Source organism: Wolffia australiana, chromosome 6 (assembly GCF_029677425.1).
Source record: "Wolffia australiana isolate 7733 chromosome 6, ASM2967742v1".
NCBI lineage: Eukaryota > Viridiplantae > Streptophyta > Magnoliopsida > Alismatales > Araceae > Wolffia > Wolffia australiana.
The window spans coordinates 7,803,867-7,826,933 of record NC_135840.1 but is presented as its reverse complement, the minus strand read 5'-3'; the positions used below and the strand labels follow the sequence as shown (position 1 = coordinate 7,826,933).

Below are 23,067 nucleotides of genomic sequence, written 5' to 3'. Positions count from 1 at the left end.
ATCAATTTTATAACGAAAAAATCCATTAAAATGTCAGAAAATCAGGAAAAAATAAAAATATCCTATAAACATATAATAAACCCCTAAAAAATATCTATATACGTCCTAAAAATATTTTTGACTTGAAAGATTATTTTATTCATAAAATTAATGTTATAAAGTCCTTTGAAAATACCATAAAATTAACAAAAAAAATCATAATTTCATTCTAAAATGTAAAGTAAATATTTTAAGCTTTGATAACATGCATTAGTGATCATTTCAAGTAAAATAAGCAGATTAAATACATGAAATTACTATTAAAGTGTACTTTTATTTGTGACCGTCACCTTTTTACTCATTCAATTGTTAGTAAATGAAGCAGATCTTGGACAGGTCAAAATTCTAATTGATATCGCTAGGAAATTATCCTTCCTAAGGTTAGAAGAAGACCACGAGTTTTTTATTAAAAAGCAATTGACTCATAAAGTGTTTATCAACTCTGAAGTTAATGTTTTTGTTCTACTAGCATATTGACCTTTGTCGCTGATGTCTAGCCCATGGGTGCGGAATGAACCGTCTTTTTACTGCCTATGCGGTTCTAGTTTTGCGCCATAGGTAATTGCTCTAACTTAACTTCCTCCCAATGTGGAGAAGATGAGAAAAGTAGAAAAGAAGTAGACTCTTCACGTAAAGGGGTATTGTCCTTATCTATCAATATATATATGGGAGGAATAGAGGAAGAGACAGAATATGTTATGCCTCCAGGTCAGCTAGTGGAAGTTTCCATAACATCTGAATATTAATGTATGACCCAAAATCTCTAAATCAGGTTTTCTAATCCAACCCCTTATAGTCAATAGGGTCAGTTTTGTCATTTTGCATACATTGTATATTCATGATAAGCTTACAAACCCCAGCCAACATTATGCACTTCGTGCCTCAATTCCGATAAATATAAAATGTATGATACATTTATGTACTTCTATGAAAAGTTCTATAATACCTTTAATTCTGGTAGAGATTTTCAGCATGTAATGTGTACCAAATCCTTACTAAGAAGTAGGTTTCAAAAGGGACTAAACTATAGGATAAGATTCTGATGCCGGACGTCGTCGGGGACGTCGTTTGGATGAGTATCGAGATGATGCTCTGATACCAAGATGATGTATGACGTTGACAAATGGTGTCGTCCGACTGGTAATTATATATGTGATGACTTAGGAGATGTAACTATGTGATGACGTGAATCCTATATGGTTGTATGTGCAGGCCCCGACTTGTGGGGAGTTCGTCAAGCTCCAAGATCCAGGTGGACGATCGATGATGGTGATGGTGACCTTCTGACCCTCATCGGAGCAACGCCAGCGACTATGGCGTTGAATCGAATTAATGCTGTTGACACTCAAACGTAATGGACGCGCTCGACCCGTACCAAAGAATTCACTCAATTTGTAATTTTCTCGAAAGATTCTCTCACCTAGACTAACCCGAGCACGGTGGAATGCACCCAAAAAATATACTAGAAGACGTAATGTAACTAATGAACAAGGGACGGTGTACCTCGTCGATGGCAACGTTCGTCGTCGGCATCTTCGTCTAGCACGCGTGCGGGCAGGTAGATGAGAATGTGATGTCTGCAGCTTGACGGTGCAGGGCGGCGCACATGGCGGGGCAGGTACACACACCCAGCACAGCATGTTGCACATTCGGTGCAGTAAAACAGCAACTCGAGGCGGTCATTTAGGTACTGTGAACTGCTGATGGGTCGATCGGCAGCTTGAGAGTTACCGTAGATAGCAAAGTGGAAGCACATCTAGGAGACATGTAATGGGTACTGGCTGAGACCACGCAAGGGAGATGGAGGGACGATGTAGTCTTTGGTCGTTGAAGGATGGCTGACATAGCGAGTCCGCTAGAGTTTACGGCGACCGGAGTGACGCTTGTTCGGCCTCGTAGCACCAGAGAGAGACTATCTCCCATCGTGCAGCACTCACACGCCGGAGCAGTCAAACTTGCGGTTGCATTGACTCGTAATTACGTGTGCAGCGCACCAATCTTTGTGTGTTCTGTGTACTCGTTTGCACAACACAATCCGTTGATGGTGATGCGGGTGCAACCGGACGCTGTGGGTCAAGAGGTGCAAGTTGGTACCCAAGTGCGATGCAAGAACAAGGTCAATGCCTTACGTTCGAAGAGCAGTGTCAACATGCTTCAATGGGGTCGGATCCAAGAGTCCGCGAGGGTGGAATGGAGCGTTGAAGGCATGGACATGAACGGGCCTCTATGGGCGATCGTCTAGGAGTCACGATGCGTACCAGGCAGTCAAAGCTTCCGCACAACCACAGGTTGTCTGAGCATTTTCCGTGTGACCCGATCTCAAAGGTTGCCGAGTCCCAAACGAAAAGAGGCACCAACTTTCGTTCGAAGCTGTCGGGGAAGCAGTCGTACGACTGAATACTCGACACTGGCTGGACGCGCACATGAGGTTGTGCCGACGGGTGAGACTCCGTCAGGGTGGGTGACCTAAGTGATGCCTTGCCTCCCTTGTTCGCATGTCTCTTCTCTCCCTTCTTCTTCTTCTTCTCCTTCTTTCTCCCTTCTCTTCCTCTTCCCCTCCTTCTCCTTCTTGGAGTTGAGACCTGGACGAGAATAACTGCAACAAACAAATTCCAGATCTGACGACATTTGGTGCCCATCATGGCCTTATATAGGGTTACGATGGGCCCCTACAAAGAGTCCAAATAAGGGGTTCAATAAGGGGAACCCTTTTACAACAAAATAAACTTTGGAAATTAGACGATGCGACGATATGGATGAATATGAACTCGACGATACGAATGAACACGATGTGACAAATACATAGACTCGACGTAGACGAAAACACGAACATGATAAAACAACGAATAGGATGATCACGAGCTGTGGGAAATTCAAAAATGTGATGGTGCGATCGTGCTTATCACTCAGGGTGTTAAACTCGAATGACTTCACCGTAGCCTTGGCGTGCCGATCATGTGATGGGCAAACCGGCAGTGGTCAACGGTGACGATGAATGGCGGCTTCAAAGACGTGGCGACGATATTGGGCAGGCACTCTCCATCATAGTCTCTCTGACCTAGTAACTAGTATCGCCTCCCCAGCCAACATTATTCACATGGTGCTTCTTTCATAAAATATTATTTTTAATGGCTGATTGATCTACCATTTATACTGATACCTTTTAATACCATAGATGTAGTCACCATTCCTATATTCTCTCTTGTGAATATTTGTTTATTTTATTTTTGGAATTGGGAAATAAATTGTTTTTGTCCTTTTATAGTTGGATAAATGTTTATTTCTTCAGAAAAATAGAATGGTGCATATTATTTTGGATTTTAGCTATATAAATATATTGATAGCCTATAATAAACATAAGATAAATGATAAATTTGTTAAGTTAAAAAATACTTAAAATCCACCATCCCAATAGTATATTTAAGATGCTCACTCAAATGTTCAAAAGTATAATGATTTGCATGAATATAACAAGCAAAATTTTGAAAACTAGCAGATATGAATTTTAATTCATTGTGATTTTATTCTTATAACATGAATACTATTTTGATTTAATTTGATCTTTTGTAGACTCAGTAGGACAAAAGATACATGGTCTTTTGCAGCTCAAATTTCTACGCCTAACATGGCAGGTGACATATCCAAATTCAGGCATGAGTTTTATTGTTTTTAAATGTAATGTCATGCCTAAAAGAGTTAAATTATGATCTATATGTATTTATATTTGATTAGTAATCATATTTCATGCATTAAATCACATGGTATATAAAGTATCATATTTCACGAGTTCACAGATACCACCCACTATCTCTATCTCTTCCTCTTCCTATTCCTCTCAGTCTAGATTGGAAAATGGGACTATTTTATTCCTTTGACCTCAATATTTGTTACCTCTAGTTTATAACTACAGGCATATTAACCATATAAATATATCTGAAAGGAGTAAGAGACAGTTATGTCCACCTTCTCATTAGCAATTAGGGAACAGTACGTCCATGACATGATGCCCCGAACGTAACGGGACAGATGAAGATCCCTGACGGATGGTGACGTAACGAAAGTTTTGTCATGTCACCATCTCGTCACACGTCCAAAGATTTCAAAAAAGTCCTTCATGTTCGCGTCACCGTTATGGTTTGCAGCGTCCCCGTCACATATCTCCAATTATCTTTGGACGACAACCTTTTGCGCGCACGAATTAATGCAGCCACACCACATGCCAAAATCTTGGCCGTCGAAAAGCTTAAATCTAACATTCTTTAAGCTTTTTTGGTCATTTTTAAAAATCTGTCACGGCAATCATCCGTGATGGCCATCCCATCACGTCACTTGTCTGAGGTCCCCCGTCACCATCACGCCTAGTTCGTCATCCATCACTGTCACCGTCACGGGCCCCTAGTTTCATCACGGTCACTGTCACGTTGCCGTCACCGTGATGTGTGACGTGACGGATGACGGCTGCCGTTCCCTGCAGAGGCATGTTCGAAAATTTTTATGGCATTAAAATAATACCAGAATTCCAAAATGGAAAGTATGTTTCCCGGCTGGCCCATTTCCACGAATGGGCCAACGAAACTTAGGGCTCCGGAGAGAGCTATGTATATATAGCAGTGTAGGTCAGTTTGTCGAGATTTCAAGCGGCGTCTGCCTGCGAGCGAATTTCCTGAAGAGCTGCCGAACACAATGGTATTTCGTTCGTGTGTTTTTGGAATTTTCGTTCTATACGCTTTAGGCATTCAATTTCAGATGATGAATTACGTTCAGATGATGCGAGTATCGGGGTTCGTTATTATCGCGATTTTGGCCTTTGCTAGTGCGATTTCGAAGCTTTTATTTAGATCTTCGCGTTGTTTTTACACGTAACAACGTAAAAAACAACTTTTAGATTCGTCAACAGCAGAACATGCGTGTTTCTTGCCTAAGAAGCATTTTACTATGCTAATTGAAAGACGGCTTGGTGATGCATTTTCATGCAATCTTTGGTTGAACTAGTATTTTACAGTTAAGCGATATATTTCTCGATTCTTTTGGTGATGATTGCTGCAACGGCTGAAAATTCATGAAAGCACAAAATTGAGTTATTATTTCGATCTACCGTTTTTTTCTACATGTCAGAAGGTTATAACTTTTGATTTGGGTCAACAGCGGAACATACTTGTATCTTGCTAATATACATCTTACTATCCTAATTATAAGTTGGTTAGTGATGCGTCTTACAAGCTATCTTTCGTAATGCGGCCTACAATTTAATGATGGTTAGTGATGCGTTTGACAGTTTAGTTTGATATACGTTTCAACTAGTATTTTGAAGCATAGTGATATATTTTTTCTATCTTCTGGTGATGATATGTGCAGCAGAAGCAAATTGACGAAATCACGAAATTGAGTTACGCCGTACTGGTGTGACCGTTGTGATTTGTTGTGATCCCGGATTTTTGCCACTGCTAGCACGATTTCGTAGGTTTTATTCTCGTCTGTGATTTTTCGAAAAAGTCGTTTACATGTTACAAGGATTCCATTTATAATTTCGGTCAAAAGCATCACATGCTTGTTTCTTGCCTAAACACATCCAATTACGCTAATTTGAAGAAAGCTCAGTGATACGTTTTCATGGAATCTTCTTTCAACTAGTATTTTACAGATTAGTGTTACATTTCTTCATTCTTATGGTGATGAATGATGCAGCCGAAGCAAATTCACGAGATCAAGGATTTTCTTCTCACCGCGAGAAGAAAAGATGCGCGAACTGTGAAGATTAAGAGGAGCAAGAACGTTGTTAAATTCAAGGTTCGCTGTTCAAGGTATCTATACACGCTCTGCGTTTTCGACTCCGAGAAAGCTGACAAATTGAAGCAGTCTCTCCCTCCAGGTCCTTTCTCACATTTTACCTCACTCTTTTTATGTTGTTCGTTTAATGTTTCCAAATCTTAGTGGCTGAGTTCGCAATTTTTAGATTGATTGTAATCAATCTTAACTTATTCCTGTGAATATGATTCACAAGATCTTAACTCCATTCAAACAAGTTTTTGTCGTGCCAGACGGGTAAATTATTTTAATAACTCAATCTTATCTTACTAATTTTCTAATTCTTGGCTCGTTCTAACTAATCTATTTTGAATTAAATAATGAAAGAATTTAGCATAAGTTCCATTATTTTCGTTTGACTTACATGATTGAATTATTCGAACCAGTCTTTTTTACACAGGGCAAGTCAAAGAATATAAAAGAATTCAATCTTAACCTTGTGTTTTCGGATGACTCATCTTATCGCAACTTATTTTATTGCGAAACCTATCCAGTCTTTGTTGCGCCAGACGAGTCAGACAAGAGAAATAGTTGATCAGACTAATCTTTACTCTTTCATTTTCAGATGAGACCATAAATCTTGACCCATTCTGCCCCTTTTTTGATGTGCCCAGTTCAATAATTCAAGGAACTAAAGTCATAATTCAACATTAATTCCATAATATTGGTTTGATTCGCAAGATCTTGACCCATTCAAAGTAGCCTTTGTTGCGCAAGGTCATTCGAAGAATATAAAATCATTCGATCTTAACTCTTTCTTGAATGTCTCGCACCATCTTAACTCATTCAAACTAGTCTTAAATGCGAAATCGAGTATAAAAACGAAAGAGTTCAGTCTTGACTCATTCATTTTTTTCAAAAAAAAAATTCTTATGATTCAAAAATATTATTTGCCTCCAAGGGCAAGAATCGTCGTAGCTGCGCAGTGAAGTGCAAACTTTCATATTTTTGACGCTGTATTCATCAATTTTGGCTTAAATAATGACAGTTAAAGCATCTCAACTACGAACGGGGTTGAAAATCTTTTAGCGAATAATATTTTTGCCGCGTTCGATTTGGTGCATATTCCCTAATTTGTAGCGATTATCTCCCTTAGCCAAAATCAGTATTAATATTTATTGTAGTGTTTGGCGCCTAGTTTCATAACATGCTGCACCTTTTCTACCATTCCATGCATATTATATTTTAAAACGAAATTTTTTCTTTATATTTCAGGTCTGAGCGTGCAAGAAATTTGAGAGCGTGCGAGAACTTTCGCCCCGTTGGGATTTATTTCCATTTATGAGAGGGGTGCTAAGAAATACGAGGCATGTTTTCTTCTTTGTTCTGATTCTTTGGTAATTCCAGAAATTATAGTTCACTGGTTTTAACCAGATTCTGTCTAAATTCTGATTATTAAATGGCGAGTTGTCAAGGCCTTCTTTTTTTAAAATTCATCATTTCCCCATCATTGACTTTTAGGGACAATTGATCCTGTCATTGCCCTCGAACTTTTGACAAAATCATATTTACTATTTTTCCGGACATAATTTCTTGCTCGTCATGGACGTCGGTAGATGATATTTTTGGTGTTATAAATGCGATTATTTTGTTACACACCCCCACTGGAATCGAATTTTAAATGTTTGATTCCCGTGAAGTTGACTACTGACATTACGTTTCTGCAGACGTGGCAAAAACGTAATATCTTCCTGATTTCAGGGTTTATTTGGAAGTACTCAGTTTTCTGATTATGTTTTACTAGGCTTGTTGGACCTATTACAGACCGTCATCCGTTCCGTTCGAGTTTATCATCTATTATCATCTGGATGACTGAATGGATGACGGATGACGCTAGGGACATCAAATAAAAATATTAAGTTGGAATTAAAATATAATCAATTATATTGAAATATTAGTAGATGTACTCCACGGTTACATATGCGACTTCTAAGAAATATTGTTGACAGAGGATGTGGATCATAGCAAGAGTTACTGATGTGAGTGATTATGGTACGGGACGGGGACAATGACCATGAGGACTATACTAATCGGGGACTACAATGTAATGAATGGGTACGATGACCTCAACAGTCATTCCCATGGATGATGATGACCATGTCAACTGGGATGACGATTGTCATTGACGACGTTATTGCCCGTTGTTGATGGGAATGGAGATCACCGGGATCACAATGGATACTGATGGGGATAATGAACACGTCCACGGGGATGATGACTGCAAGAACTGTTGTAGACATGGATGCCGATCACGTACACGGGGAAGTCTGGTGATGAGGATGGGGATGAAGTTCTCTGGTTGTCTCTCTCTCTCTTGATCATTCTCTGGTTTTCTCCCCCTCTTGATCATTCTTTTGTCCTATCCCTTTCTCTCAATTTCTCTGGTTTTCACCCTCTCTTGATCATTCTCTGGTTCCCTCTGTATATCTCTCTTTCTCTCTGTTTTTTCCATTCTGTCATCCGTATTCCATTATCCGTTCAGTTTTCTGCCACGGACAAATGATGAAGACGAAGAAAATGATGATTTTGGACCGATGAGGATGGGGATGAAGTAAAACGCCATGGATGGATGACTGAATGGACAGCCATTTTTATCCAGCCATTCAATCCCTTCGTGTACGTCTGAAAGCATTATATGCCATTATACGCCATTCGTAGAGACAATTTCTTTCATGTGACATTGAACTTGTGACAGTGAATTGGAGAATAGGATGTTCTGCCAGTGAAGTTGAGGCTGGATGGCAGGCTGAGTGCAGTTCTTGAAAAATTGAATTAACTTGTCTCAAAAGAGCTATATTAAAGCATATAGCAATTTGTTTTTTAATTTGTTATGCCACAAAGATTTTTCTGAAAACAAAGGAAGCATGATGAGATGGGAGACAACTAACTACCCATCGCACTCCGTGCCCATCACCTCTTGTCTCTGTCCCATCATATCCCATCCAACATGTCTAAACCTAATTCCAGCGCCATCCACATCTATCTCTAGCATGATCTCTCGTTTCACATCTCTCTCTCCTTTCTTTTTCTTCATTTCGGAGTCTTTCTCTAACTATGTAGTTGTTTGTCCCTTTGGGACCAATGAAACTGCAAACTCTGTGACGGACTACATGCTGAAACACCATGGATGTGGTGGTGCAGCTATCAGAAGATCAACATTAGAATGTCTTAACTGATCAAAGATTGAATCTTGTGGCCCTGCAGAATCTTTGACTGAATCCTCATCATTGAATCTCCGTCGTTGACTCAGTCAGGAAAAATCAACAGCTTCCCATCTCCACCATTCAATTCTGGGTATGGGTGGGTCGGGCTGACAGGTTGGGTGTTACAAAAAAAAAAAATACACGAAAACTTTGATGTATACTTCAGCCCATTCCTAAAATTTCATGCGTATTTATCAACCAAAAATTGCTTCTCAAATTCAGTTCACTATTTTATAAATTGATTTCACATTTTTTAATTAAAAAATTAAAGGGAAAAGCCGTGGGCGTATTGTGCGGTCTGGGTTTTATACAGAAGAACTATACTACTTTTTTTCATATAAAAAAATCTTCAAAAGATAGATATTTTAATTTTTTATAGAATATTTCTATCGTGGACCTCGTGCCAGAGACATTACAATATAGTTATTTATGATTCATCGGCATTCAATACAATACTTTTTAAAGTACCAAATTCGGATGGTCTTCTCTCTCTCTCTCCCTGACGTCATACATGACGTAAGCTAATATCCACGTGTCCAACGGAGATTAGAAGTAAGCCGACGTGGCAGGAAATGTGGTATAAAACGTAATTTCTTTAAGATTCAAGGGTTAATATGCAACCGCACGATTCTCTGACAGTTATATGATGTCCACAGTTTTCCAAAATCGGAGTTTCGAGTTTTACGGAGTTGTGTACGACCTCTTACAGTTGAAGATAAGCTGTTCTACCGATGAACTGGCCGAAGGGGAAGTCGAAGATTGATTCATGATCTTGTTTAAGATTGCTAGATGGCGCTAAGTTTTGATTTCTCTGTTAGTAAAACGCGGTGGATTCAAGCGAGTCGCGGAGTTCAGAGGCGGTAATCGTGGTGTTCTTGCAAATCAGGCCTCTTTGGGGTGCGGGAAGGTGATTCAATTTCTCTACTCGTGATCCTGATGCGGATTTCGCCGGGATTTCTGTTCGGAATTTGATGTTTTTTGGTATGTTCGATCGGGGATCTTGAACTATTAGCTAGGGTTCGAGGAATTGGGGATTATAAGGATTGTGATGGATAATATCGCCGGGAGCCCCCTCGGCGAGGATCCGTTCGGATTCACGGATCTCTTGAACTTCGACGATTACGCAGAATTATGCAGCTCCACCAATCAGGATCAAGCTTTCCCCTCTCCCGGATCTTCGGCAGCTCAAGCGAACCCGCCTTACGCTTCCTCTTCTTTCAGGGAGAAATCGGCCACCGGGAGAAGCGACTTGCGGTTTGGTTTCTCCTCCAATTCCGTCGATCTGGATAGCTGCGGCACGAGCAGTAGCTCAGGAAATTCATCGGAATTGAGGATGAGCTTAGTTCCGAGATACTTGGGCAGCCCTTTGACACTTGCTGATAGGATGCTCAGAGCTTTGTCTCTGTTCAAAGAATCTTCTTCGGGGAAGATTCTGGCTCAAGTGTGGATGCCGGTTCAACAGAGCGATGGATTCGTGTTGAGCACGTCAGATCAACCCTATCTTCTTGATCAGATTCTTTCTGGGTACCGAGAAATTTCAAGGGCGTTTACGTTTTCCGCAAAAGAAGGCCCGGATTCATTTCCTGGGCTTCCTGGTCGGGTTTTTCTCTCTAGAAATCCGGAATGGACGCCCAATGTAAGTTACTACAGCAAGAACGAGTACTTGCGGGTGAACTTTGCGCTTGCTCATGAAGTTCGCGGGTCTCTCGCTCTGCCGGTTTTTGATTCGACTGCTGACGGATCCTGCTGTGCAGTTCTTGAACTGGTCACTACGAAGGAGAAAGCAAACTTTGATCACGAGAGGGAAATCATCTGCAGTGCTCTTCAGGTTGGTAAAATCTCTGATTTGTCGGCATGATTTTGTCTAATTTTCTTGCCCTTTCCAACATCTCAGGCTGTGAATTTGAAGACGGTCAGAAGACGAGAACATAAACAGGTTTGTCATTCTCTTCCTCTAGAACCCAAGTGTTTGCAGACGATGGATTTACTCCGTTTTCCGTCATCCATCTTGATCTCAGGACGGAAAACGGATTTAAACCCTTTCTGGCTTCTTTTACTTACCGTCCAATCCCCACCCGTCCCGTTCAGTCATCGGTTTTAGCGATTTTATAACAGTCCACTGTCCGTTGACGTATGAACCTTCAACATCACCCACCCGTAGCTTTTTAATTTTTTCCATCAACGTCAACGAGGTCGATGACGTTGACGTCGACCATGCTTTTTAACTAAAATTGAACGAAAATGACGGGCTGCCTGACTAAGCGAACCCACGACGTTGATGGACGGTGGACAAGCAATAGAAATAAACAGCAAGCCCTTTAATTAATGTTGGTGGACGGTTTTTGTCTTGTCCATATGTCCCAATTTTTTTGGATCATCCAACGCCCTTCCGTCCTGGGGCTGTCTCGTCTTGAAACCATTCCAGAAACCGTCCCACCGGGAAACTGGCCCGTCCCCGGCATCCAGACACCATCCGAAAACAATAGAATTTCTGATCATAGTTCTAAAACTCGAGAAAAAAATCACAAAAGGGAATTTTCGTACATTCTGACTTGTCCGCCCCTGCGCACAAGACGTAGAAGCCATCCCATCCTTTTGAGGCCCTGGATGAGTAGGTTAGGATGGGTCCTAACTGCGTGCTGGCTGGGCTTAGAGAGCGTGAAACTCATCCATACCTCGTAACGGCGCGTGACGGATGACTCATCAGTAGACATGGTTATTCTGTTCTGTTTGTTTTAAGCGAACAAAAAAGACACACAAAAGAGCCGCACAGGGCCTTCTTCTTTGTTCTGTTCTTTTTTTTGTGTAAAAATTAGAACAACTTTTCGCACAATTAGAACAATTCGGACAAAATTCGCACATTCGAACAAAATTCGCACAAAGCGAACAATAGAACCGCACACAGCGAATTTGTTATTGTTCTGTTCAGAAAACCGAACAGAACGAACAATTCGCACAAAATCAACCGAACAACCATGTCTACTCATCAGTGCACCTTACCTGTGACGGATGACTGCATGAAATGGTACTCGTCATCCTTTCACAAACCGTAGTCACACCCACTAATTACGCCCACTAACGGGTCGCGGAAATTACACTTAGAAATCTAGCAAGGGAACCTACTAATTCTCTATAATTCTGACTCATTTACTCATTTTGCACTCTCTCCATCCAGAACATTTCAAGAATCCAACGATCGGTCTTCGCAGAGATTGTGGACGTTCTAAGAACCGTTTGCCACGCGCACGCACTACCCATGGCGCTGACATGGACACCGTGCTCTTACGTAGACACCGACACGTGGCGCGGAGATCCCCGACTAAGCGAACCCACGACGCTACGCGTGCAAGAGTCAGCCTGCTACGTCAACGACATGAGAATGGTTGACTTCATCCACGCCTGCTCCGAGGGCTATCTGAGGAGAGGCCAAGGCGTGGCGGGAAGGGCGTTCGAGTCAAACTTCCCCTTCTTCTCATCAGATATCAAGGAATACAACATGCAGGAGTACCCCTTTGTTCATCACGCCCGAAGGTTTGGGTTGACCGCCGCCGTGGCCATCAGGCTGAGGAGTACTCACAGCGGGAACGACGACTACGTGCTGGAATTCCTTCTCCCGGTCAATTGCAAGGACAGCGTTGACCAGCAGCTTCTCTTGGACAGTCTTTCTGCCACGATGCAGAGAGTGTGCAGGAGCTTGAGGACGGTCTCTAATGCTGAGGTCATGGTGGGTGGGTCCGCTTGCGTTGACTTTCGTGGGGGATGGACTGATGAAAAGGACAAGGACTCGCGTCTTGACCAGGTAATAAGGAATTGTATTGGTTTGATTTTGGTAGATTTTGTAGAGATATTTGGTTTTTTTTTTTTTTTGGGGGGGGGGGGGGGGGGGGAAGTAAGCAAAGTCTGCGTTCGATTATTGGGTGGCAGATGATTGGGAGTCAACTGGCGTTTCCTTTTGAGAGGAAGCGAAGCACGGCTGAGAAGAACATCAGCTTGAGCACCCTCCAGCAGTACTTCTCTGGGAGCCTCAAGGACGCCGCCAAGAACATCGGTGGTAAGTTCTTCTTTCTATCTTCTACTTTCTTCTTTGATCTCTTTGGTCGTTTTCTACTTCTCTTCTTTCCATCTTCTTCTTCTTGGCTCTACTCTCCTATTTTTGTCTTTTACTTCTTCTCTCCTCTTTGTTCCATCTTATTCTTTCCTCTCTCTTCCATCTTCTTCGCCCTACTCTCCCCTGTATTTTTCTTCTTCTCTTCTCTCTCTTCCGTCGTCTTCTTTCCTCTCTCAGTATTTTTTTTCTCCTCTCTTAGTATTCTTCTTATTCTATCTCCGCTCTCTTCTCTCTTCCCTCTCCTCCTCGTCTCGCTCTTCTCTCTCCTAACCCTTCTATCCATTTCTTATTATTCTTTCCTCTTCTGTGCTCTCTTAGTATTCTTCTTATTCTCTCTCCGTCCTCTTCCATCTTTTCCTTCTCTCTTCTCTCTCCGCCTCGTCTCTCTCTTCTCTCTCCTCTCTCTTCTATCCATTTCTTATTATTCTTCGCTCTTCTTTGCTCTCTTAATATTCTTCTTATTCTCTCTCCGCTCTCTTCCATCTTTTTCTTCTCTCTTCTCTCTCCTCCTCGTCTCTCTCTTCTCTCTCCTCTCTCTTCCATCCATTTCTTATTCTTCCTCGCTCTGTACTCTCTTAGAAGTTAGAATCCACTCGTGTTCTCTCTCCGCTCTCTTCCAACTTCTTTTTCTTCGATCTTCTCCTCTCTCTTCTACATTTCTCATTCTTCTTCGCTCTCCTCTCCTCTCTCATCTATCTTCTATCCTCTACACTTTTCCATGATCAAGCGAGCTCACTCCCCGATTGGAAACGATGATTGCAGTCTGCCCGACGACGTTAAAGAGGATCTGCCGGCAGCACGGGATCTCGCGATGGCCGTCCCGCAAGATCAACAAAGTAAACCGGTCCCTGAAGAAGATCCAGACCGTCATCGACTCTGTCCAAGGCGTTGACGGCTCGCTCAAGTACGACCCTCGGACGGGCTCCTTCGTGGCGGCCCTGCACGATCCCCCGGAGGCGGCCGACGTGGCCTCCGATCCGACCGCCCATCACAGCTCCTCGGCCATGACGGACTCATCCAACGGCAGCCAGTCGAGCTCGCAGACGGCGAAGAGAAGCCCGGACGGAGCCGTAACGGTGAAGGCGACGTACAGAGAGGACACCGTTCGGTTCAAGTTCGCGGCGTCGGGGGGGCAGGGGAGGCTGATGGAGGAGGTGGGGAGGCGGTTTCAGCTGTCGCAGGGGGGGTTTCAGCTAAAGTACTTGGACGATGAGGACGAGTGGGTGCTTCTTTCGACGGAGGAGGACCTGCGGGAGGCTGTGGAAATTATGGAGTTGGCGGGGGGGAGTAGCTTGAAGCTTCTCGTCCGAGACGCCCCTTTCTCTGTTGGCAGCTCCGGCGCCAGCAACTTCCTTTCCTAAGGCTTTTGGCAGACAACACACAAGGCTGATGTGGGTCTCTCTCTCTCTCTCTCTCTCTCTCTCTCTCTCTCTCTCTCTCTCTCTCTCTCTCGCTCTCTCTCTCTCTCTCTCTCTCCCCCTCTCTCTCTCTCTCTCTCCCCCTCTCCCCCTCTCTCTGGTTCCATCTAAGTGGATGCAGGTGGGAGAAGAGGGGAGTGTGGGAGGATGAGAGGAGATTCCTCTCTCTCTCTCTCTCTCTCTGGATCCATCTAAGTGGATGCAGGTGGGAGAAGAGGTGGATGTGGGAGGATGGAAGGAGATTCTTCAATCTCTCTCTCTCTTTATCTCCATTGTGAAGTGATGCCTCTCTATGTATATGTTTATACATTTGGGTCTTTAGAGCCAGTGTTGGGAGGCATCCTTGTAAGAGAATAGATGCTCTGTAAATCTTTGGGTGCAGTAGACGGTTTCTCTCATTGGGGAGCTTTTTTTATCCCTCTGTCTGTTCTGTCTCTCTCTCTCTCTCTCTCTCTCTCTCTCTCTCTCTCTCTCTCTCTCTCTCTCTCTCTCTCTCTCTCTCTCTCTCTCTCTCTCTCTCTCTCTCTCTCTCTCTCTCTCTCTCTCTCTCTCTCTCTCTCTCTCCCTCTCCCTCCCTCTCTCCCCCCCTCTCCCCCCCTCTCTCTCTCTCTCTCTCTCTCTCTCTCTCCCTCTCTCTCTCTCTCTCTCTCTCTCTCTCTCTCTCTCTCTCTCTCTCCCCCTCTCCCCCTCTCTCTCTCTCTCTCTCTCTCCCCCCCCTCTCTCTCTCTCTCTCTCTCTCTCTCTCTCTCTCTCTCTCTCTCTCTCTCTCTCTCTCTCTCTCTCTCTCTCCCCCTCCCTCCCTCTCTCTCTCCCTCCCTCTATCTCTCTCTCTCTCTCCCTCCCTCTATCTCTCTCTCTCTCTATCCCTCTCTCTCTCTCCCTCTCTCAGAGATTTCCCACATAAGTATAAGAGATTATTTCATTATACATCTCATGTTTAACTCATTTGAGAGGTTTATATTTACTTTGTAGGTATGTACTAAGTCTTCATACAGAAAAAAAGTTTGGTACCTCATTCACCTGCTCTTGCATGTTCCCAAATTATCACAAGACAACATATAGAATGGAAAAGGATAAGGTTAAAAAGTTTGAAAAATGAATCTGATTGTATTACAGAAAAGAAAAAAATTGTTAATTTGATATCAAACAAGATAGAGGATTGAATGATAAGGTTGATTGATGTACATGAGTAGGGTGCATCAAAAGGCTACATGGACATTGGAATATAGCTGTGAGGGAGAGCTTCGCTTCCCAAGTTCAACATGTTCACGGTGATGATTAAAATTTCCTAGCGAGACAATGATCATCCACTCATTATTCAATAACATGTGCTCTTCAATAAGGTGTACTAAAAATAACAAATAGGTTAACATTCCAAATTCGTTGAAAGACAATAATCCCCTCATTAACATACCATAATATTTTGGGGCTTAAAATTTTGGGTTAAAATTTTGAGTAGAGCTTCATTTTTCCCATCTCTTTCTATCCATACATTTGGATCTATACATAGAACCTTGAAATTTTTTAAAAACTATCTTAAAGATCACCTCCTCCTAGAGAGGCAGATTGAAAGGTAGTAAAATTTTAGAAGGGACATCAAGAGTGTTATTGGTATATTGAACGCTTGGGAAATATCAAAAGAGAAGTGAAGATGCTGCGGAGCATCAGGAAAATGTCTTGATCCCAAAGAAACTTAGGAATGTAAGGGTATTCTCTTGCCTTACATTGGTTTCTCTGCTTCACATCCCTTTAGCTATATCTATATCCTCATTTTTTGTCATCTCCTTCTCGCCACCATCTTCCATCATCTGACCCTACCCAAACCATCTCTGAATATCGATCTTGATCTTGTCACCTTATCCTTATATTAAAACCCCAAATTATCTAGTCCATCATCATCTTATCCATCTCACAACCACCTATTTATTCTTCCATCACATCCATCAGTTAGATAATTGTCATTTCTTCTTCCACGATTCAATTTCACAATCATCCATCCGCATCCACTCACATCCATTCACCCATTTCATCATTCTATCTTCTTTTTCATCTTATCTTCCTATCATCACTTCATGTCTTCATCTATCTCACTATGTCCTTTCCATTCGATCTATCCATGTTCTCCTACATATTCCGCATATTATTAATCCTATCATCCTTATTAAATAATTATCACCCTCTCACCTACCTCCTACTTATCACATCACAATGTCCTACTTTATATGCATTTCACACCCCTTGTGAATCATCATTTAAAGAGTATTTTAAAACCCAATATTTTTCACTGTGGAGATAACCCTTGCTCATCATTGAGTAGTCGACTTATTTTATGAGTTATTGTTGATTAATTCAAACATCAACGATGCATAATACCCTAAGTTTTAGTTCATCACTAATCAAATGTTCAGTTTAGCCCAATCGATAGGTTTACTTTTCAGTCCATAGGTTACCAAGCTACACCTTGTATGCAAGAAGATACAAAGTAGTGTATGAAGGATACTATGTGTCCATCAAGCCAATCACACTTCCATGCCATGTTAAATTTCATGACAATAAATATTTTTTCATTAATATTCTCATCATATGTTTATAATAAAGTCTATGAATTCATGCAATGACTAAGTAAATTATGACAATAATTTAAAAAAGAGATCACTGGTCTTCAACCATGTATTCTAAATATTCATATTTGAAGGATACTCAAGATGGACCTACAACTATTTATGAAGAATAAAAATATATGATCCTACTTATATGATGAATATGGCTGATTCTGCAGATATTAGTGTGGTCAAAAAGTTCACAGAATTGATCTATATGAATTCACAAATGTTACAACATCTGAACGTAAATATTTTTTATTTATATGGTGGTCTTATAAGTGGTCCATTGATTTGAGATACCACTGACATCTTGTGCATGGATGGTTATGTTTTGACTGATGCATACTAATGGTTTATAGAGGCCTTGATATGGATGAATAAATCAAAATATTCAGCTGCGGAAGACTTGAACGTAATCGAACTACATCATTAAAACCATGAAAATGAAGTACCTTTGTATGGATCACATCCGTGATTTCTTGGATCCTGGAGTGAGACGAGTCAAGCGGCTCAAGTGTGCAGCCTCTAGACCTATTCACACGATCTTCGGCCCATTGAATCTCGTCCTTGTTGACGATCCCCATTCTACCTCCATCGTCGTCATTGCGTCATCCTAATTTAGTGTACATTAAAACACAAAAACCTCAACAATTGCTCTGATACCAATTGTTGAGGTTTTTGTGTTTTAATGTACACTAAATTACATTAACATCATGAATTTATAATTAAGAAACTAATTTATAATTAGAGCTTAAAATATTTTAAGATTATGTTTTTTAAATGTGTTAAAACTATAAAATAAACTAGAATAATCATAAAGTACTTGGGAGAATGAAAAATGTTTTTTAAAGTTTCTGAAAATAGTTTTAAAGTATTAAAATGTTATTTTAATACTTTAAAATATTTTAAAAGGTCATTTCATATTTAACGTATGTTGAAATTATTTTCAGAAGCCTTAGAAATATTTTTAAATACTTTAAAAATGTTATAAACATTTTTCTGAATTTTTTAAACAATTAAAAGTATTTAAAATAGTGCAAAATTGACTCCTAAATAAATTTCTGGCATTTTAGTTCATTTAAGAAGGGCCCAATAAGGCCTAAATGGGCGGAGCCCATTAGCCTTAGTGGCAGACCCGACGGGCGGATTTAACTAGTTAAATCCGAGGTCGGGTCCGCTACTAAAGTTTGAATTAAAAATATATATTTATATATGGGGAGAACGAGATTTGAACCCAAGACCTCCGCCTCAGTAATGTAGCGATTTGCCACTGCGCCAGAAGTCATCTCTTAGTGTGTAGAAGTAAATTATTTATATATAATGTACTTTGGACCCGAAAAATCGAATTAGGAAATTCGATTTATTCCAATGGTCGGGTCCGACGGTTGACTTTCCAAAATCATTTCTTATTTCTAAAAATCGTATTTTTTCCGACTTTTGAAATTCCTATATTAAACCTAACTACTTTAATTAGCATTAATTACTATAATTAATTTTTTAATTAAGGAAACTTTCTATAAAACTTTGAAAAAATCATAAAATTTTAATTACAGCTCCTTTTATGTTCGAATTTTTTTTGAAATTCTCAGAAAATTACAATCTACCCCTCTACCCCTATAAATACCCCTTCAGAGCAAGGGTTGATGTATCCTCTTTGAAAACCATCTCTCTTGAGCTCTTTGTGTGTGAAGAAAGTGCTCCTCTTTGTGAAGTTCTTACCCTGCAATTGGTGTGGCTGCGCTTCTCTACTCATAAGGGAAGTTTTTCATTTTGATCATTCACTCATTTAGTGAAAAGGTAGATAGATTCCTTCACAATCATAGTCTTAGTGGTGATTTTTCATATAGTATTGTGAAGGATAGTGGAATTTTGATCTTGATCTTTTGAAAGAAATATTTGAAGTTGATTTCTGTGATCTGAGAGAGATTTTTGATAGTAATTTGATCTGAGATTGAAAGAAGATTTGATGCTTGTGCTTGTGATATTATCATATACTCATCCATCATTGAGTGCGGTGATTGACTGTTGAATCAATCACGGGGAGTGGCATTGTTTTCCTTTTTACTAATCTGAGCAGGTGAAGAAGATTCAGAAGGCGGGGAGGTGACGTGGGTGGCATCAAGGACGTGACGGTGACGAGAGAAGTAGGCGTACGAGGAAGTGCTCGTGACGGTCTACCCGAAGGCGTTCGGGGTTGAAGCTCGTGCACCAAGGAACGAGAAGTGCCACCGGAAGACTCCTCAGCAACTCTGTAAGTTGGGTGAGGGTACCTTACAAGGGAGGATCCTTGATAAGGATATCCTGAGTCCTAGTGATGGCGCGTCACCACCGGATGTCATCGAGCCAGCACCAGAGGAGCAGCAGGACTTCCCCGACCCAACACCCGAGGAGCCGGCACTACCCAGCTCGCCACCGAGACGAGTCCAGCCACCACGGCGAGCCGCCGCAGCAACACGGGATTCCGCATTCCGTTACTCGGCATGACGCGGACGCCGACCACCGGAGCACACCGACACCTTCGGTTAATTTATCTTATAGTTTTCCCTTTATTCGTATTGTCGTGTAGCGGGAAGGCCCATGAACCCTTTTCCCCTTTTTCTTATGTTGGGCCTGACACGCCCGTTTCCTATTTTCTTGCTTATTTTCTCTCCCTTTTATTTTGTGTTATTGGACTTAAGGAAGGGCCATCTTCACCCATATATAAGGGGAAAAGGTGGGCTCTTCCCTTACCTTTGACCTAAATTTTGAAGATTGGTATTTTGAGAAGAAGGTCAGGTCGTGGAGAAGAATAGAAGAAAGAAGAAGAAGAGGAAGAGGAAGAAGAAGAGGGAGGAAGAGGAGAAGGGGAGAGGAAGGAGGAAGGGCAGCCGCCACGCCGCCACCGCACCGCCGCCGCACGCCCGCGCCGCGCCGCCGCCGCCATGCTCGCCAAGCCGCCCGCGCGCCGCGCCGCCGCCAGCTGCCGCCTGCCGCTGGGCCCGCGCAAGGCCGCCAGCAGCCCTGCGCGCGCGCACCGCCGCCGCCGCTGCCGCCCCGCCGCCGCGCTGGCGCCAAGGCCATGCCGCGCGCCCGCTGCCGCCGCGCCGCGCCGCTTCGCCTCGTCGCGCCTGCAAGGCTGCGCGCCACCGCGCCGCCGCCGCACCGACGCGCGCCCGTCGCGTGCCGCTCGTGCCGCGCGCCGCCGCGCGCTTCGCGCTGTCGCCACCAGCGCCGCGCGCCGGCCACGCCACTGCGCCATGCGCCGCGCCATGCCGCGCCATCGCCGCTGCGCCCGCCGCTGCGCCGCGCCGCCAGCGCCACCGCCAGCGCGCCACGCTGCGCCGTCGCCGCGCCGCCTGCGCCGCCCAGCCGCCTGCGCGCGCCCGCCGCCGCCGCCTGTTCGCGCCGCGCTGACCACGCGCCGCCGCGCGCCGACGCGCCCACCACCGTCGACCACATCTCCCGCGCCATCGCGCTGACTGCGCACGACCGCCCTCCGCACCGTCAACCTCGGCGCACCCGACAACTCCCTCCTCCGGAACCAGTTGGTGCGAAAATCCGCCGCCAGCGCGACGAAGGTACTCTGCTTTCCCTAGCCGCTTTACGTCATTTATTTCCGTTAGTATTCTTTCGTATTGCCTCCACCGCGCTCGGGTTAGATAGGTGAGTGGGACAGATTGAGAGAACGACGAAACAAAGACGAGCGTCTTACCTGTCCGGTACGAGTCGGGACGCCCCGACGCGTGTGAGCATTCCAGTGGGAGTTGCCCCATTCGACGGCGTGCGCGCCCTCGACCCACCTCGGACGACTTGGAGGGCTGGACCGACCCAGCTTGGCGACCCCGTCCCCGCTCCGGGTTGGCTCTCGTAGCTTGTCGGCGCATTGCACGTACCGTTGTAGAATCATCGTCCTCGTCATCGTCATACATATATTTCTGTTCTCCGCATATCCATCGGTTGACGTCGTGGACGTAATCCGATCAGTTAGCGATACGACACCGAGTTCCTTCCTTCGGTGACGGTCGGACGCCGTTGAGACGACGTCCGGCATCAAATTGGTATCAGAGCCAGGCTGTGGTCGCCCACAGCACGTCTCCGACGTCGCATCGCATCGCATCGCATCGCATCGCATCGCATCTAGTGCATCGCATCCATCGATTTTACGTGCATCCATATCGGTACCCAGGGAATGGCCGTAGAGACGCGATCCGCGCGGATGGCGCAGCGCGGAGGTTCTACCTCCCGCGACGAGTCGAACGTCGCGCGAGGCGAGAGGCAACGAGATTGACCTCTCGGGACCTCAACCGGCCTCACCGGTTGCGGAACCTACCTTACCCCATATCGAGGACACGCCGGTCCCACCCGACGTCACGGGTGCTCCAGGCACATCGAAATCACCGGCATCGCCCGGTGGTTCACGCCGATCCCAGCACTCCCCACGCGGCACACCGCGCGTCCTCGACGACTCCCGGTCGAGTGACTACGAAGACCGGGATACTACGAGGCGACGACCACGCGGGAAGTCTCCCGTCGTCGAGTACTCCCCTAGAGCGACCCCTGCACGGGGTAGAGGACGAGGACGACGAAGCGCCACTCGCCAGTACCCGCCAAGAGAAGAACCTCCGGAAGACCAAGGAGCTCAACGTCGCGCATCGGCAGCCAGGACGGAGCGCTTGGAGCGGATGCTCACCGACACCCGAGTGTCCGAGCACGGAGTTGAGGCGGGACCGGTTGCACGAGGCCCCCCTCGCCCCCCTTACGGGGCTGGTAGACCCGAATACCGTGGTCACCCCGACCCGGACCTTGCTGATGATTACGAGGCCCCTGATCGCCCGTTTTACGGCGTACCACCACCGGTACGCCTAGCCAGGGAGCCCATACGCGACCCACAGGATGTCCGCGCTTGGGACATGCATCGCCCGCGGGATGACTACACCCGTGGCCACGACGGGGTCCCTTATGCTCGACCTGATCTCCCTATACGTCAGTACGAGCGCGACCCGAGCCGTGACTATCCGGCCCGTCGGTTCGACCCCGTTCCTCCCCGTGGTCCGCGGTTCGACGAGCCACCGGCACGACGCGAGGACTACCCACGGCCGCCACCCCCGCCATATTACGGGGTTGACGGTGCATGCCCACCACCACATCACCCGGTGCCTTGGGACCGAGCACCGCGGGATGGTCGTCTCTACCACGGGGACGACCGCGGACACGATCCATTCCCGCCCCGTCGCCCCATGGACCCGCGACGAGGAAACTACCCCGTGCCCGAGCGGCACTATGATGACGACGAGCGTCGGCGTGAGGAGCATCGTGCACGCATCCAGAGGAGCGTGCGCGCCGACGTACCCGTCTACGAGGGCTCGAGGAAGCCCAAGGAGTTCATTGACTGGGAATCAAAAATGAACTCGTATTTCAGGTGGTACAGGATGGATGACGACCTTTGCGTCGAGTACGCAGAGACACGGCTTGACGGACAAGCCAAGATCTTCTGGGAGAATGAGCAATTCTCGGCCGAACGAAGAGGACAGCCCATTATGTCATGGGCAGAAATGGCGCGGAAGCTAAGGAACAAGTACGTTCCTCGTCAGTACCAGATGACACTCTTCCTCTCGTGGCTCGACCTTAAGCAAGGTCGACTCCCGGTGTCGGAGTACATCGAGGCTTTCGAGGAATGCCGGATGCGTTGCCGTTTCGTGGAGGACCCCCGCGTCATCATCGGCCTCTTTGCCCACGGCCTTCGGCCCGCCTTGCGCAGCAAGGTCCTTGACTGCCAACCGGCAGAGGTCGATGAGGCATACCACCTAGTGGAGCACATGGATCCACCTGTCGAAGACACCCCGGCGCCCAACGCGCACACCACGCCGCGAGTTCCTACGGTTCGGCTTGCGCCCGCCGTTCCACCCTACCGC

The 23,067-nt window shown here is 44.8% G+C and overlaps 2 protein-coding genes across 3 annotated transcripts; both read left to right on the top strand.

Annotated features, from left to right (window-relative positions):
- The first annotated feature begins 4,587 nt into the window (after window positions 1-4,587).
- On the top strand, window positions 4,588-7,276 carry LOC144705019 (large ribosomal subunit protein eL38z/eL38y). Its single transcript, XM_078577616.1, has 3 exons — window positions 4,588-4,725; window positions 5,725-5,908; window positions 7,060-7,276. The coding sequence occupies exons 1-3, from the start codon at window positions 4,723-4,725 to the stop codon at window positions 7,080-7,082; spliced, it is 210 nt and encodes a 69-aa protein (XP_078433742.1). The 5' UTR covers window positions 4,588-4,722; the 3' UTR covers window positions 7,083-7,276.
- A 2,429-nt stretch (window positions 7,277-9,705) lies between these two features.
- Window positions 9,706-14,988, top strand: LOC144705018 (protein NLP2-like). 2 transcript variants are annotated; one of them, XM_078577615.1, is made up of 6 exons: window positions 9,707-9,954; window positions 10,269-10,875; window positions 10,942-10,983; window positions 12,223-12,846; window positions 12,972-13,098; window positions 13,918-14,988. In XM_078577615.1, exons 2-6 carry the CDS (start codon window positions 10,381-10,383, stop codon window positions 14,514-14,516), a joined length of 1,887 nt encoding a protein of 628 aa, XP_078433741.1. In that variant the 5' UTR covers window positions 9,707-9,954; window positions 10,269-10,380; the 3' UTR covers window positions 14,517-14,988. The 2 variants fall into 2 exon arrangements, with proteins under 2 accessions (XP_078433740.1, XP_078433741.1); XM_078577614.1 differs by having other exon boundaries at window positions 9,706-10,875.
- Window positions 14,989-23,067: the final 8,079 nt, after the last annotated feature.

Coding starts and splice junctions, on each gene's coding strand:
- LOC144705019 (XM_078577616.1), top strand. Junction 5,909..7,059: donor GAAGCAGTCTCTCCCTCCAG/GTCCTTTCTCAC, acceptor TTTATATTTCAG/GTCTGAGCGTGCAAGAAATT.
- LOC144705018 (XM_078577614.1), top strand. CDS start 10,096: ATGGATAATATCGCCGGGAGCCCCCTCGGCGAGGATCCGTTCGGATTC. Junction 10,876..10,941: donor TCATCTGCAGTGCTCTTCAG/GTTGGTAAAATC, acceptor CCAACATCTCAG/GCTGTGAATTTGAAGACGGT. Junction 12,847..12,971: donor AGGACTCGCGTCTTGACCAG/GTAATAAGGAAT, acceptor ATTGGGTGGCAG/ATGATTGGGAGTCAACTGGC.